Source organism: Arachis duranensis, chromosome 6 (assembly GCF_000817695.3).
Source record: "Arachis duranensis cultivar V14167 chromosome 6, aradu.V14167.gnm2.J7QH, whole genome shotgun sequence".
In the NCBI taxonomy this organism is placed as follows: domain Eukaryota; kingdom Viridiplantae; phylum Streptophyta; class Magnoliopsida; order Fabales; family Fabaceae; genus Arachis; species Arachis duranensis.
Window position 1 is genome coordinate 96,577,738 of NC_029777.3, and position 15,655 is coordinate 96,593,392.

The 15,655-nt window shown below is 30.8% G+C and overlaps 2 protein-coding genes across 3 annotated transcripts in view; one reads left to right on the forward strand and one right to left on the reverse strand.

The window, feature by feature from the left end:
* Positions 1-3,010: 3,010 nt before the first annotated feature.
* On the forward strand, positions 3,011-5,089 carry LOC107494810 (peptidyl-prolyl cis-trans isomerase FKBP62-like). Its single transcript, XM_052263108.1, has 4 exons — positions 3,011-3,130; positions 3,796-3,870; positions 4,273-4,504; positions 4,595-5,089. Exons 1-4 carry the CDS (start codon positions 3,011-3,013, stop codon positions 4,792-4,794), a joined length of 627 nt encoding a protein of 208 aa, XP_052119068.1. The 3' UTR covers positions 4,795-5,089.
* Positions 5,090-9,202: 4,113 nt separating this feature from the next.
* Positions 9,203-15,655, reverse strand: part of LOC107494755 (triacylglycerol lipase 2) — a 7,820-nt gene continuing 1,367 nt past the window's right edge. Inside the window, exons 3-9 of one of the 2 annotated variants that reach the window (XM_016115789.3) lie at positions 12,229-12,369; positions 11,742-11,852; positions 10,777-10,920; positions 10,576-10,616; positions 10,393-10,472; positions 10,073-10,168; positions 9,203-9,629 (exon numbers count right to left, since the gene is read on the reverse strand). In XM_016115789.3, the coding sequence (XP_015971275.1) occupies positions 9,304-9,629; positions 10,073-10,168; positions 10,393-10,472; positions 10,576-10,616; positions 10,777-10,920; positions 11,742-11,852; positions 12,229-12,369 (939 nt within the window). In that variant the 3' untranslated portion in view covers positions 9,203-9,303. The remainder of the gene's footprint in view (positions 9,630-10,072; positions 10,169-10,392; positions 10,473-10,575; positions 10,617-10,776; positions 10,921-11,741; positions 11,853-12,228; positions 12,370-15,655) is intronic. The other variant, XM_052251299.1, reaches the window with a different exon arrangement.

Sequence of the window (15,655 nt, forward strand, 5' to 3'; positions counted from 1 at the left end):
TTCAATGCGGGTGAATATCTTTGGAGAACAGAAATCACCTCTACAAAATCTGTGCCATTTACCGCAAAAAAAGGCAACCCTGCTTCCCCAGTGATGGCTTTAGCCAGTAGAGTTTTATCCATTCTTGGAGGCCCATGGAGAAGCACACCTTTTGGACAATAAATTCCTTTGTCTTGAAACTCCTCATCATTCTTTAAAATTCATACAATCTCTTGCAAGTCCCTCTTTATATATTCCTGGCCAGCAAAATCATCAAAAGTGACACCAGTTCTTTCTTCTACAGATATAAATTTAGCCTTGGGCGAAAAATATAATAATATAACAGTTTTACTAATTAATATACAAATCAAAGTGGTAAATAAACTTAGATTCCAAAACCCTGGAAATAGAATTCTGTAGCCATTACATAAAAGAAAACATGAAACAACTTTCATAGTTTAAACATTTGCAGAAAAGTGAAGGTTGGCGACGTTCTCAACATAGCCTAGAAAAGCCATGTTGGGAATCAATGGATGGATGGTTTCATTGTACAAAGGCATAACACCAGAAGCAGAAGGGTAATCCAACAAGCTTCAAAATGACACCGACAAATAATTTAAAAGCAAGTATACCAGAAGCAAGCATGTAATTGTAGCTTACAAACTTGTTATCTTTATAACTGGAAGACTTGCAGTAGTCCCCTTTGCCGAAGCATTCTTCAGATAGTGTGATTCATCTACAATCATGAACTGAATAAAGAAAGGGGTTCACTGTTACGAGCATGATTTATTAGTAAAAGATGAAGTACTTTATCAAATTTCATGGGTTTTCACCATAATTGTTGGGAATAAGGAGTATGACCACAATCCAATCAATCATGTATCAAATAATTTGTTATTGTTATTATATTAAAATGTTAATATAATAAGGTCCTTGATTAAATTTAGAGATTTATCATTGTGATAGTGATCATAATATTGAGAGATAAATCTTTTATAATTTAATCTAAATTGTTCTTGGTAATAGGATTATTAAAAAAAGACATTAATAATCCGGAAAGACCAATATATATATAATGGTCTTCATTGGATGAAGATTAATAGATCTCATTTATTAAATTATATATATAAATGGTACATATAGAGATATGACCATTGAACCACTACAAGAGACGCGGGACTTAGCAGCCGAAGATTGTCGGCTGTTGTCCCAAACCGCTGCAGCTTCATTGAATTGATGCGCTCCTGGTGCGTAATTAAGCCCCGCTCCAATTGTTCTGACCTGAGTCGGTTTTGGGCATTCATCGCATCAAATAACCCTGGGGAAGAGGGGTTTTGTTTCCCTAAGATACCCAAAGAAAAATTTAGTAACCATAACACTTCAGTCTTTGGCGCGAGAACCCCCGGCAGCGCAAAGGTGAGTCAAGCACTGGTCTCCTCCTCCGCCGTCGTGGCTCTTCCCTCTGTCAATTCCAGCTTGCATGTCTGCTTCATCATTCCTCCCGGTCACCAGTCTCCTCCCTCAGCCGTGTAGCTCCCGTGTGCAAAAGTAAAGTGGAAGGGGTCCGAGTCTAAAAGTGAAAGGTGAAAATAGCTCATCGTTTTCCATTTCTATCAGACAACTCCAAAACACACAAACTGAAAAGTGAAAGGTGAAAATAGCATAGCACAACCCCCAACCCCTTTCCCTTTCCTTCTCTCCCCTCCATCCTTCGTGTTAGTCCAAAAAATTAATTAGGGCTTCATTGACAGAACACAATCAAGCATCAACCAAAGCTGCAGCACACACACTCTCTAGTCTCTTCCTCTCCAAATGCTTGTTCTCTTGCCCCAAATACTATTTAGGTTTTTAGTGAAGAGAAATAGCAAACAGGGAAGGGAGTGACCGCGGCAATGGATAAAGGGTGCGTGCTCGGCTGAAAAAATCGGCTGTGGCTCCATGAACGACAAACGGCGGCCATGGTAACCGGAGGTGGCAGATCCTCTCCTTAGTTCCCTTGGTCTGTACTCATTGTCTCTCTCTTCCTGTACATTTTGCTTTTTTTTTCGGTATTAAAAGGATAAGTAAAGAAGTTGTTGTTGAACTTAGTTTTAGGGTTTTGGATTACTAGAATTGTGCTGATCTTTGCAATGAAATGGTAAAGCTGAACCTAGACTTGATGAAGTGAAGATGATGATTTGTGTGTGATTTAAAACTAATTAATTAATTATGGGTAAATGGTTAAAGTCTGCTCCATAATGTGTCATCATATTTGATTACATGCTTCCATTTTGCTTTATTTTGATATAATCACTTGATTTGGTTTGATTCACCTATTTATTACCACTTTGAGCTGAATTATTACTATTATTATTATATCTCTGAAGATGACATAGATACCAAGAAACTTATCTTCTAATTAGGAGCCTCAACATTTTGATTCATTTTCTTGGTTTGGAACATTTATATGTATCAATTCACCCATATCACCTCAAAGGAAACTTTACTCTGTTCTGTACTTGATAAAATATAAACTTATAAGGGACCTTCTTGGGTCAGGGATTAGGGATACTGACAAGGATGATTAAGGCAATTGCCAGTTTCATGCAGTAATATTCCCAGATTGAGAAGTTTCCTTAGTTTTCAAAAAAATAAGTAACTTTGAGAATAGCAAATTTTAATAACATAGAATATTGCTGCAGCTCATTCAAAACTAAATGTAATAAAGAAATACTTTGGATAGTTATGTTTTTAATTGATGCATCAGTATGAAGTTTAAAAGAATGAAAATTCTTCCCAAACAAATTTTTATGTGCTTGTTAAGCATAAATCCAAAGTTGATTATTGTTCTTTAGGGTATTCCATTCTCAAACTGAGTACTAGAATATATGAGACTTTTTTGGTGTGCGTTTCAAGGTTTGGAATTTTAACACAAGAAGTTAGAGCCAAGGATGTCTCTTCGTATAAAGGTTGTGGTAAATAAGTTTGTTCAAGAGTTGAAAGAAGCATTAGATGCTGATATTCAAGATAGGATCATGAAGGAGAGAGAGAGATGCAAAGTTATATTGAAGAGCGTGAGCGTGAAGTAGCAGAGCGTGAAGCTGCATGGAGGTCGCCGTTAAACACGCCGCCACCAGTTACAACCGTCGCTGAAACTGGGACAGACTCACCGGTACTCTGCTTCTTCCTTTCTTGAATCTATTCTGCTTCTATTTTGTTCCAATATTCTCCTAACTTTCTTTCTATGCACTTTAAAATTGGTTTTGCTAATTTTTTTGTACCCAGTAATTGCTTTGCTTCATCGATGGTATTAAGGAACCTACAACATTGGCAGCAAATGAGTCTTTTAAGCATAAAGCAATGCTAGAAATTTTTGAGTCCACTATTATTTAGGTATCTTCATTCTATTTACCAAGGATATAGTTGAAATCATTGACTTATATATATAAATATCTCGATTGCTCAACTTTCAATTCCACACTTCATATTACAAACTGCTTTAGTATTTGAGCATCATGTTTCTTTATAAAAAATGCTTAGTCATCCAAATTAATGGCATAAAATATTTCAAAGAGAATATATGAGAAACAGAACAAATCCCTTGATTAGAATTCAAGTACATCATCCTGAACTATTTGAGAAATAGAAAAACACAAGTTATTGAACAATTTGAGCCTGGTGTTTACGTGACACTAATAATAAAGCCTACTGGTGTCAAAATGTTCAAGAGAGTTGGATTCAGGTATACTACAGTTACTTGTTTATCTGATAAATTCTACATTTTCAATTTTTGTATCAGTGTGATTTGTATTGAACATATGAGTCACTATAATTCAGCTCCACAACAAGGCCAGAAATGGGGTAGAAGTCACCCTACAGGGTCTGGAAAGAAACAGCAGCCGGCTTCTCTTGGTAAATATCTGTTTCAACTTTTATTATGTCTTTTGATGAATAGAAGTTATTATGATTTAATGTTGAATTTTTACTGTTCTTGTTTGAAAATACTTATTGGGATTTATGTAAAAATCCCAATTGTTCATAGCTTTCGCAGCTTAACTATCAATTATAGAAATGCTTGTCTTATCCAAATATATATGTATTTAGTTTTTTTTCTTCTAATTAATCTACTTTTCATAATTAAATATAAAAGATAAGGTGTTTGCACTTGAGTGTTGAGTAATCCTCAATTCCTCATTCAGTCATTGTTCCATTATTCTTAAAAAATCGTTTATCTTTTATTATTGCATCTCCTCTTTATTTCTATGCTCAATATATTATGATTATTATTACTATTATTATTATGAATAGAGCTAGCTAGCTGCATTTCTCCCAGACATGTATAGTTTTGCAGATGCGTTTGATGAGAATGGAAGGCCAGCATCAGGTGATGAAGGTGTTGTACCTCTGAATGCTTCGCTCCAAATTGATCTTGAGTGGATATCTTGGAAGGTTGTATCTGACATAACCAAGGATAAGAATGTTCTCAAGAAGACCTTGAAGGAGGGAGAGGGGTATGAACGTCCCAATGATGGAGCTGTGGTTCAAGGTAAAGCTTTTGATCTGCATTATGCTTCTCTTTGTTCCATTTACTATTTCATTGGCTGCTGTTGTTGAATTCGTTATTTTATTGTTGTAGTGAAACTTATTGGTAAGCTGCAAGATGGGATTGTTTTCGTGAAGAAGGGTCATGATGATGAGCAGCCATTTGAGTTCAAAATTGACGAGGAGCAAGTAATTGATGGACTTGATAAAGCTGTGATGAACATGAAGAAAGGGAAAGTTGCATTGGTGACCATACATCCTGAGTATGCTTTTGGCTCATCTGGGTCAACTTAGGAATTGGCCACCGTTCCTCCCAACTCCAACGTGTACTATGAAGTTGAGCTGGTTTCCTTTGTAAAGGTGAGGGAGAATTGTCTTATGTTCCTAATGTTTTATGGTTCTGACAATATTAAAAACAACACTAATTTAATAAAAATGGAATGCAAGAAAAGGAATCATGGGATCTGAATACACCCGAGAAGATAGAGGCAGCTGGAAAGAAGAAGGAAGAAGGGAATGCATTATTCAAGGCTGGCAAATATGAAAGAGCATCAAAGAGATATGAAAAGGTATTGTACTCCCTGCAAAAATCTTAGCGAAATTTGTTGTGATGTGAGAAAATTCAGAATCACATGAATATTTTTTTTGGGTTTTAATATATAGTTCTCTGTATCTTTCACTGTAGAGTGCAGTACAGTTGCAAGATAAGGCTCAACATGTTCTTTTTTTAACTTTTTGTCTAGTTAATTACTTGCTTGCAAAAACATCTCATGCAATTGGCTGATGCTCATCTGTTAACAATGATTTTCTACTTAAAAATTATTTGTGTTATTTCACTTCTCAAATTGATTAACCTTATGCTTTGTTAATCATGATATTGTTTATTTATTCTTTTTCTATGTTAATATTTAAAGTTTAATAAATATGACATAAAGAAAATAGGATATAGTAAAAAAATGGTATGAACTATTGTAGTTGGTCAATTTTTTTTAAGCTCATGTAAGAAATTGCGGCGGTTCAAAACCGTCGCAATTTAAAAAAAACCCACATAAATTTGCGGCGGTTTTAAACCGCTGCAGATTTTTTTTTAAATCAACTAACCAAAATAGCGGCGGTTTTGCAACCGCCTCAAAATCATCAACCTAATTTGCTGCGGTTGCGCCAGCGGTTTCTCAAAACCGCCGCAAAATCAAATCTCCACCCCCTAACAGGCGACACTTGTGGAACTGCTGTAATTTCGTTTTGTGGCCGTTAAAAACCGTCGCAAATCCCTAAGAAAACCGCCGCTATTCGGCGTGTCTCTTGTAGTGAACTGACTCATTTTGAGAATTCCTAATGGTTATAATTACCGCAAATTTGTCAATAGGATATTCTCAAGATGAACATAGTAATAGAGTTTACTTTGACCTGCGACTGTCATAGTAATTAACAATGTATTTATTATACTTTGATTCCGGACACCTAATACCTTAGGGTATTAGTTGAATGGATATTGTGTATGATTTAAATACTTGTAGAATTAATTATTAATCAATAAGGAATCCGTCAACTCTCGATAAAGAGTTTGAGCTCTACGATGATAATGACTGAAATGAATAAAACCTTGGCCAAGGAGATTGAATGAATGAAGAAATGAGCTTTTTAGGTCATTCACAGTTCATTATAATAATGGTAACAAGTTAGAGTTTAATAATTAAACCATACTCTAAAGGTTAACCAAGAGCTGGAAAGATGGAAAGAATTATACTTTGTTCTTCTGAGATTCTTAGTAAAAATAGATTACTTCAAACTATCGGGTCGTTGAGGGCTGTTGCTAGATGCCAACCTTGATTAGTAAATTTAGTATGACTAATTTACTACCCGCTTAGTATTGAACCTATGGGGTCACATACTAACGAGTGTTCTAATCTTTGCTGTAGAATTATTTAATTATTATTTTGATTTGATCAAATAAATAATTATATTAATTCAGATGGAATATTATTATATTTTTTGCTAGCACAAAGAATATAATAATAGTATGATAATTGAGAATATTAAATGAGATTTGAGAATAATTAGTTATTCTATTTCTGAATTTGAATTATAAATTTGGATGAGATCTAAATCGATTATGTTTTAAATTGTTATAATATGATTCATAAAATTTAAAGGATTTAGATTTGGAATTTCAAGATATGATTTAAATTTGAATTAATAATCAAATTTAAAACTAGTAACAAATCTCGTACTATATATATGTATGCCAAGAGTAGAGGAATATAACAGAGAGAATAACAAGAGTTTTATTCCTTTACATCTACGCACATAAACCTATGTGAGCCTAATTCTTGGAGAAGAATTTTATAACGTGCAAAGAGTTGCAAGAGGTTTCTCAATTTAGATCATATTCATTGGTCAAAGAGTTGACAGCAAAGGTTAGTCTCGGTGTGGATACGCATAGCGCCTTCGTACCATCGAAGGAGAAAGTGATTTTTACTAGCGTACACAGGTATTTAGATCTGATCTATATATTGTATATTATTGGAATAAAGTTTAAGCACAAAATAGATCTTTAAGGATTACTTTCTTTTCTTCCGTTGTATGTTATGAACATATGGTAATCCTTCAATAATAACTTATAGATATAGATTAATTCCTCTAAGAATAAGAAAATACAAGCCTTGAGATATTGTTCAGTGCAAATATGCGGCAAACATTCAAGAACAATGAACAAAAAAACTCTAACAACCACTAAAATCAAGCTGATATCAACGTAACAGGGTCAAACTGCACTAGATACATGAACAACAAACAAGAACCAGTGAATCACTCATCACATCACATAATATTGTCAAGCTAAAAATATTAAAAAAGAAAAATAAAAGATGTACCAGCTGAGCAATTGTATTGACCGAAAAAAGAAGGAGTTGCCAAAAGCGGTTACCGGAGAAGAAGGCAGTGGCTTTGGTCGGTGGAGTTCTGAAGATGTGGCAGAAATGGTGTGGGATGCGGTAGTTTTTCTTCACTATCTGATTCCCGATTAAAGTTCAATCAATAGTTAGGGTTCGTGGAAATTAAAAATTGGATCAAGGAGATACATAGGCAAATTAGTAGAAAACTAAAATTGATGAATCCAAACTAGTATTAACTGAATTAAATTTTTTATCTAGACAACTATAGCATTCATCAAACAAATATTACTTTATCCACACAAATGTTTACTCGATGGAGGGCTTCAGTTTCAGTTAATTAGTGGATTGAAAATCTAACCTCTAAGCAATAGAATCACAAAATTAGTGTTCGGATTAGAGTAGCGGCGGAGAGAACTCTGTGACAACGGTAAATGAAGGGAACAGACGCGATGAGAGCGGCGGAGAGGACTCTGGGATGATGGCAACGATGGCACCGAAGGGAGCAACGCGACGAGAGCGGCGACGGAGGAGGGGGCTCGTGCTATGCGAGCGGCGGTGACAGCAGCGGAGAGGAGAAATAGATTGATGGCGGAGAGAGGAACAAGGGCGGTTGATTTGTGTGGTGTGAATGGAGCTCGATAGGGTGGTGGAATGCTAGGTTTAACTCAATTTTTTAAAATATAGATAAAAAATCTGACTGTAATAATTTAACAAGATGTAACATTTTAGTTCATTTAAATACAGATGGATTTTCTGTCGGTAACTATTTTTCACAAAAAAAAATAATTTTTCCGATAGAATTATCGACGGATTTTCTTTTTCTATCTGTAATTTATGCTAGTTCAATTTTTTTGTTTTTGATAGAAATTCCATCGCAAAATTTGTCTGTATTTTCGTGGGATAAAATTTGTTAGAAATATTCGCCTGTAATAAATAGTTTTCTAGTAGTGTATATAAGAGTATATCTTGAGTAAACATCCAAAAAAAACCACATAATATCTATATCCTTGAGATGAAATAATGGGAGCGGTCCCTAAACATGAGAAACAAACAATTCAAGAGGATTAGAGTGAACAGTCTTAGAATGAGTATGGTAGTTGATGTAATTTAACCATACAACAAGATTGACATAGTCACATAAAGAAGATTGTAATTGATCTTTATTCACTAGCGAAGAGCATTCATTCACAATATTCTGTACAATTGTCATAGTTGGATGACCAAACCTCTTATGATGTACATCCAAAGATATACTTTTTAAGGGTAAATACAAAGCAGACAACACAAAGGGATTAATTTTTGATAGAGGAGAAAGTGCGTTGTACATAGATGATGAGGAAGTGTGTTGTTGAGTATGCTAAAAGTTTTGATCAAAACGAAGAAGCAATAGCTAGCTAACATGACTTAACTTGCCATAAATTGAACATGGTGGCCAATTCATATTTGTCCAGATCCTCTTTTGCCTTGAGATAATTTTCTTCCATGGCCTCGTCTTCCAAAACTATCTCTACCAAAATTTCCAAAAGCACCTCTTGTTAATGTAAAAAGTGTGAGAAGTATATAAAGTTAGTCTCACGTCAAGAAAAATAAAAAAGAATAAAAAATTTATAAGACGAGAGATCCATTAATTTACTACTTTAATTTACATACCAATTTTTATAAATCTTTGATTCTATATTTGTTGTTTTACAAAGTGCGGTTCTTTTTTCAGCAATATGAAGAAAAGAAAGTAAAAGTGTATCGAATTTGAGTTGACACTTGACAGTACGAAGGAAGTGATATTTATTTATAGTATAGCAATAGCACTGAACCTTCATGAGGGAAAGATAACAAACTAACTACCATATAACATAAATTGAAATTACTGTAGTACCCTCTATAACAACATGTTTTCTCGTCAAGTTAATAATTAATTAAATTGACGGTTGAAAAATGAAATGACAGCATTGTACACTACGTCTTTGGCATTGACCCCCATAACGAAATCAAGATGAGCATAGTCCTTGATGAAGTGAACACTAAGCTTATCAGCATCATGAGACTTTAGGGAATCAAGTAAAGTTTGCACATCAACAACATCAGAAAGAGCATCTCGAGCACCATAGCTCAGAAATAGAGGTAGGTCATGAGGGATATTAGATAGGTTGTAAACTGGAGGGGATGCTTCTCCATAGTGCATAAAATTATAATCTGGTCTCACGTAATTATACTTTGCAAGAACCCCACTTCTAATAGCTGAAAAAAAAAAATTCACGAATAATAATCATCATATACGTCTCTCTACTGTGGTTATCTGCTAGTTTAAAATTTAGATTTAATATTTAAATTCATATTTTAAAGATAATTTATTCTCTAAATTATTTATCGAAAGATTTTGTTAATAAAGTTAGTGTTTGAAAGATACAACCATAAATTAAATTAATCGTTTAATAAGTTAGATGATGACGTGATATAATAACATGTTAAATTATGTTAATCAATTATTTTGTGACATATGATCATACCAAATAATATTTAATATAATATGTTATTATCTAACGAATGAAATAACCGATCTGAATTAAGATTATATTTTTTAAAAATTAATATAATTAACAAAATATTGTAAATACTAATTTAAAAAATAATATTACAAAATATTTTCTACAGTAAGCAATTACTAATAATGGACTACGTACTCTGGGCCAAGTGTACCAAATTCTTTGATGCTGTTGACTGAGGTGCATTCTTCAATAATAATTCAATAGTTGAAGAATTGAGGCAACAATTTTTACCTGAAAGAATAACACGGAATTATACTTTAATAAAAAAAATTTGAACGTAGATAGTTATTAAAAGGAACCAGAAATCAACATGTATGTGCATAAATATATAATTAGTTTATATAAATAACTAATTTTTAGTGACTATATAATATAATTATTGATTGAATTATTTTATCTATATCTATCCAATTATTGAAATGAAATTGTGAATAGAGTATGGTGAAGGTCAAAACCGGTTATAACAGGCAACAAGTCGTAACAATCTACTCCAGGGTGAGTGCAAACTAGCTTGAGAAAGGCTTGAACAGGTATCCTATAAAAAAATAATAATACAAAAGTACAAACACATAAAAAATAAATAAATTATATTACACATGCATGGAAACGTGATAGAGTTGAAGTCTACATAACATTACCCTTTGGGAACGAATTCCGATATCCCAAATATTCGAATGAACTGTTTGGCAAAACACAAAAACAAGTTAGCTGTTTATAATTAATGCATTTAGCTCACTATTTATGAATAATGGGGACGGATAATTAATGTTGAGTCTTGATAATTAATTAATTAATAAGTATATGGTTGATGAATATTAAACTTGTATTAATTTAATTACCTCGTCTAGATAAAACTTAGCTGCAACATCTAATAATTGAGTGGTTAAATGACTCAAATAGGCTATGGGGCTCAATAATGCTGCTGATTTCAGCTGATTCACCAATTTCCCTTCCGAGAAGGAAGCCAAAACTGTCAATGTTCCCTGCCAAACATCCTCATTAATTTCTAGTTTTGCATCAATTATATTCAATCATCTTGATTTTAAATTTCCCAGTTATTCACTTGTTCTATGTGATTATTTACTCTCATCACGATATCCATATCTGTGGTAAATTTGTTTCAGTTCAATAATTCTTGTCATTATTGTTAACCATAAAATCTTAAAACGCTAACATACGATATTAATTATGAATGAACAAAATTAATTTTGTATTTACGAAAGATGATTTTTATTTAAAATATCAAAATATTAATTTTTTCATGTGCAGATTTATTAATATTTAACATTTTTATAAGTCGAAATAACGATTTTTCATTTATCATAAGTATAAATTTAATTTTATTTATTTATGAATAAATTTATTAATATTTTAAATTTTTAGAGACAAAATAATAGCTTATTTATGAATAAATTAATAATAAATAGAGGTATTTTGGTAAAAAAAATTGTAATTATAAATTTTAATGAATCGCTAATATCTGTAAATATCGAAATAATAGATGTGATTAATTAAACCGTATTTTAAATACGGTGTTTAAAAATAAATAAAATTAATACACATTTAATATACTAAAAATTTAAAATCAATGTTTTTATTTTTTATTTATAATATCAATAAAAAATGACACGTTAACAATACGAAAAATATATAAAAAATTAAAATTAATAGTATTCAATTTTTTATTATAAAATTATCTAAAATTTAAAACTTAAAACAAAAATTAACACTGTCACTCTCCAAACAAGGTAACATAACTGAAGCCAAAGTTGAGTAAAAGTAAGCAAGAAAGATAATGTAGTACCAGTGAATGACCGACGTAATGAGGCTTTTGTCCTGTTTGGCTGGACACATACTCCACAACAGCAGGTACATCATAGCTAGCCAGTTCATCCCACGACCAATCCCAATACGCCTGTGTTTTTTACACACCAATATCCTTACCGTTAAGATTAGGTTTAAGTGTTTAACCTCTATTTTCTGTTTTTATATTTTTCAAAATTTATAAATGATTTAAATAGTAAGACATTTAAATAAGGTAAAAATTTATCTATAATTATCTATAAAAATTAATAATAAAAAATTATTAAATAATATATTAACAAATATATAAATTTTTATTTTTAAATAATTAAAAAATATTATTTATATATTAAAATTAGTTATTATATTTAATTTATTTTATTATATATTTTATATTAGTAATTTATTTGTTAAGAAATATAGTTTAAAAGTAAGAGATAGTAGAATGAAGAAATTAAACTAGTAATAAAAGAGAAAAGAAAGTAAACCTTAGAAGAAGGGTCCAATGAGGTATGGCGGCGACTGAATCTGGTGCCTCTGGTATTAGAAATCCAAACATCGAAGCCGTTATCAGCTAATATCAGTGGCAGATTTTGCTCTGGACCGTTCAAAAGCCATTGCGCTCCGTCCTGCACCCACGTATATATAAACTTTATTATTTATTTATTTATTTGTTAAATTCAATGAATATACCCATAATATGTAAATTTAGAATGCGCATGCATTGTTTTTTGGGTTTGTCGGATTTCGCAAGCTTACTCTTATCAGCAGAGGTGGTGGATGATGTTGTGTAAGTGTAACACAATTAATTGGCAATAAAAGATTACCATATGCATGCATGGGACCACATCATAATTATTTATTTTTGGAAATTATAGAACACACTCATAAGTCATAAATAACAGTTTTTTGGGTCGTGCAAGATGGTAAACATCCACGTTTCGGTACTAGTTAGGAGACACCTTCGACATTCACTCTGTTATACTTATATCTATGAATATATAATATAGAAAAGAAGAAAATGTGGTGATCTACTATCATCTATGCAGCAGTGTTGTAGTGCCTGTGCCGGGCGCACTCAAATTGTGGAACTTGAAGACAAATCCATAATGGTCCTTATATTGTGACATATGAGTAGGACTGGCAATATATACCCTATTTTCGATATTCAACTTGGATTAATTTGTTTGAATAGGGTTGTCTACTCTATCCGTTGTAGGTAGGGTAAGATGCAAATTTATTTGCGAGTAGAGTAGGGTACGGATTTAAGGTATACTCTACCCTACTTTATTCACATCTTTAATATATTGTATAATATATATGTAAAAATTATGTATGTAGTGAAGAAAGTAAGTCTTATACTTACAATTTTCTTTTTATAAAAACTTGAAATAATCACTAAGTTAGTTAAAAATCATATTATTTATAATTTTATATTGGATTTCTTTAAGATTTTATTATTTTTAATTTTAATTTAAATTTAATTTTTTATTTTTTATTTTATTAATATGTACAAAATTTAAAATGGTTGAATTTTATATTTATTTGAATTTTTTTTGTTTCTGCGGGTAAAATCAGGTAGGATAGAGTTTAGAATTTTAGAGTGCGGGTAGGGTTAAGGTTGAGAGATTCTCAACCCACGGATAAAGTATGATAGAGCTTTAAAAAAGTTTTCAATTCACGGATAGGATTAGAGTAGAGTCTAAACCCTACCCTACCGTATCTATTGCCAGCCCTACAAATAAGGTCGTTTCGATAAAATTTTGAGATTTTTCAAAAATAATGTATTAAAGACCGCACATTTGTTAAGATTTTTTGGAATTGATTATTATACTTCCTGTCGATTTATAGTTTAACATAGAGAAGGTTTATTTTTTTTAACACATAAAATTTGTGTTTTTTTGTGTGATTTGTAAGTGTTGTGTGATTTTTTTCATGATTTAAAATATTTTTTCTAAAAAAAAACGGGACATTTGACCTTAGCTTGTTTTAGCAAAACCAGATATACTTACCATTTTTTAATAAGAATGTTTATGGATCGAATTTATAAATTCATTCCATTTATTTATATCTGATTGCAATTTGCAAATATGATCTGATTCGTAAAATGATCGAATCGACAAATCCAATGTATGTGATCTGCATTCTATTCAAATTGAATTATAAAATATCACATTTATATATGCGGATCTGCACTAAATAATAAATAAGTAAATAAATAATATATGTTGTATATATTTATGTTTTATTTTAATTAATAATTATTTTTATATGTTGTATTATTTTATTTTTTATTTAAAAAAATCTGGTTTAAAAATATTTTAGAAGTAAACATATTTAAAATTGGAAAAAAATTTATTAGAGAAAAAAAGAGAGATTTTATTAATTTTTTTATAAAAATAAAATTTTTGTTATATTTTTTATTTTATAAATATATTTAATATTCGATATAAACGTAAAGAGTATAAATATTAAATCTAATATGATAAATTTAGTATAAATCGAATCAAAATTTTGATCATATCAAATCTAATTCGATAAGCAAAAACACTTATTTTCTGCTGGAAAGCAATGAGATTTTTTTGTTGTTGTCTAAAGCAGGAGATTTGACAAGCCTAATCATTCACCAAAATGCTATTTTTCCATAAACAAAACTATGACCCATTTGCTTTTTCCAAAAATAATTTGTTAATTAGCTTAGTTGTAAAGCCAAGAGATTGAGAAAGTGTGCCACTTTCTATGTCTAAAAGCAACATGGGCGTCACTTACGTTAGTCAGGAATCATGATATCTTCTTGGACTCAATTAAATAAAGAAATGAAAGGGAAAGGAGTAAGAGTAACTTAGCGCCATTAATTGTGTGACAGACGCGGAACTCAACCCTTTTTGTTGTCACCTTTGTCAAGTATGGACTATGGAGTCAAGTTCACACTTCACACATGCATCATCTTTAATTTCCCGGAGATAAGGAGAAAAACATTTTTGAAATTACTTTTCATGTTAGTTTGTTTAGGAAATTTATCCAACATTTTAAATTAAGCTATTGACAATTTGACATAATAACAATAAGTTGATGTGTCACAAATGTGTGGCACTCGAATATGCTAAATTGCCACATTACACCTTGCATGTCAACATCCCGGAGCATAATTGACATCTATTTTAAATGTGATACAATTGGTAAAATTGAAAATAAAGGTAAAATGTATATACATGATGTTATTGATCAATTTTAATTTATTACGTTTCAAATTTATTTTATTAACACATTTGTCCAGTATTGTTGTATCAAATTTTGTTAATAACGTTAATTCAGGAATATAATTAAAAAATATTTAAAATATTATGGAAACAATTAAAATAAATTAAAAAGGAATAGTAATTCTAAAAAATTTCAAAATATTAGAAAATAAAAAATATATTTTACTATTTTTTTAATAATTAAAGTTTAGGTGATATACGCACAAAATTCAGGTGTGGTAAGCGCTATATATACCTCACATACCTCATTGAGAATTTTCAGAAAATATTAATTATTAGATAAAATATAGATTTTACTTAAAATTTGCTCAGCTAAATGATCAATCAATTAGGTTTAGTTTGGCAAAATTTTTTAAAAAATTATTTTTTATTTTTTATTTAATAAATAAAAAATATTATGTACTTATACTTATCGTTTTTATTTTTATATTTATGTCTATTATAATATTTTTAAATTTTAAAAATTATTTTATCAAATATAATTATTATTTATATTTATTAAAAATTATTTATAATTTAATTTATTAAATATAGGTGCTATGATTTTTTAAAAATAAAATTTTTTACCAAATCAAGTTTTAGTGTGTTTGGTGAAAATTGAGTTTTAGGCTTTTAGCATAACTATTTTTAAATGGATATAAGAAGGAAAAAGAAA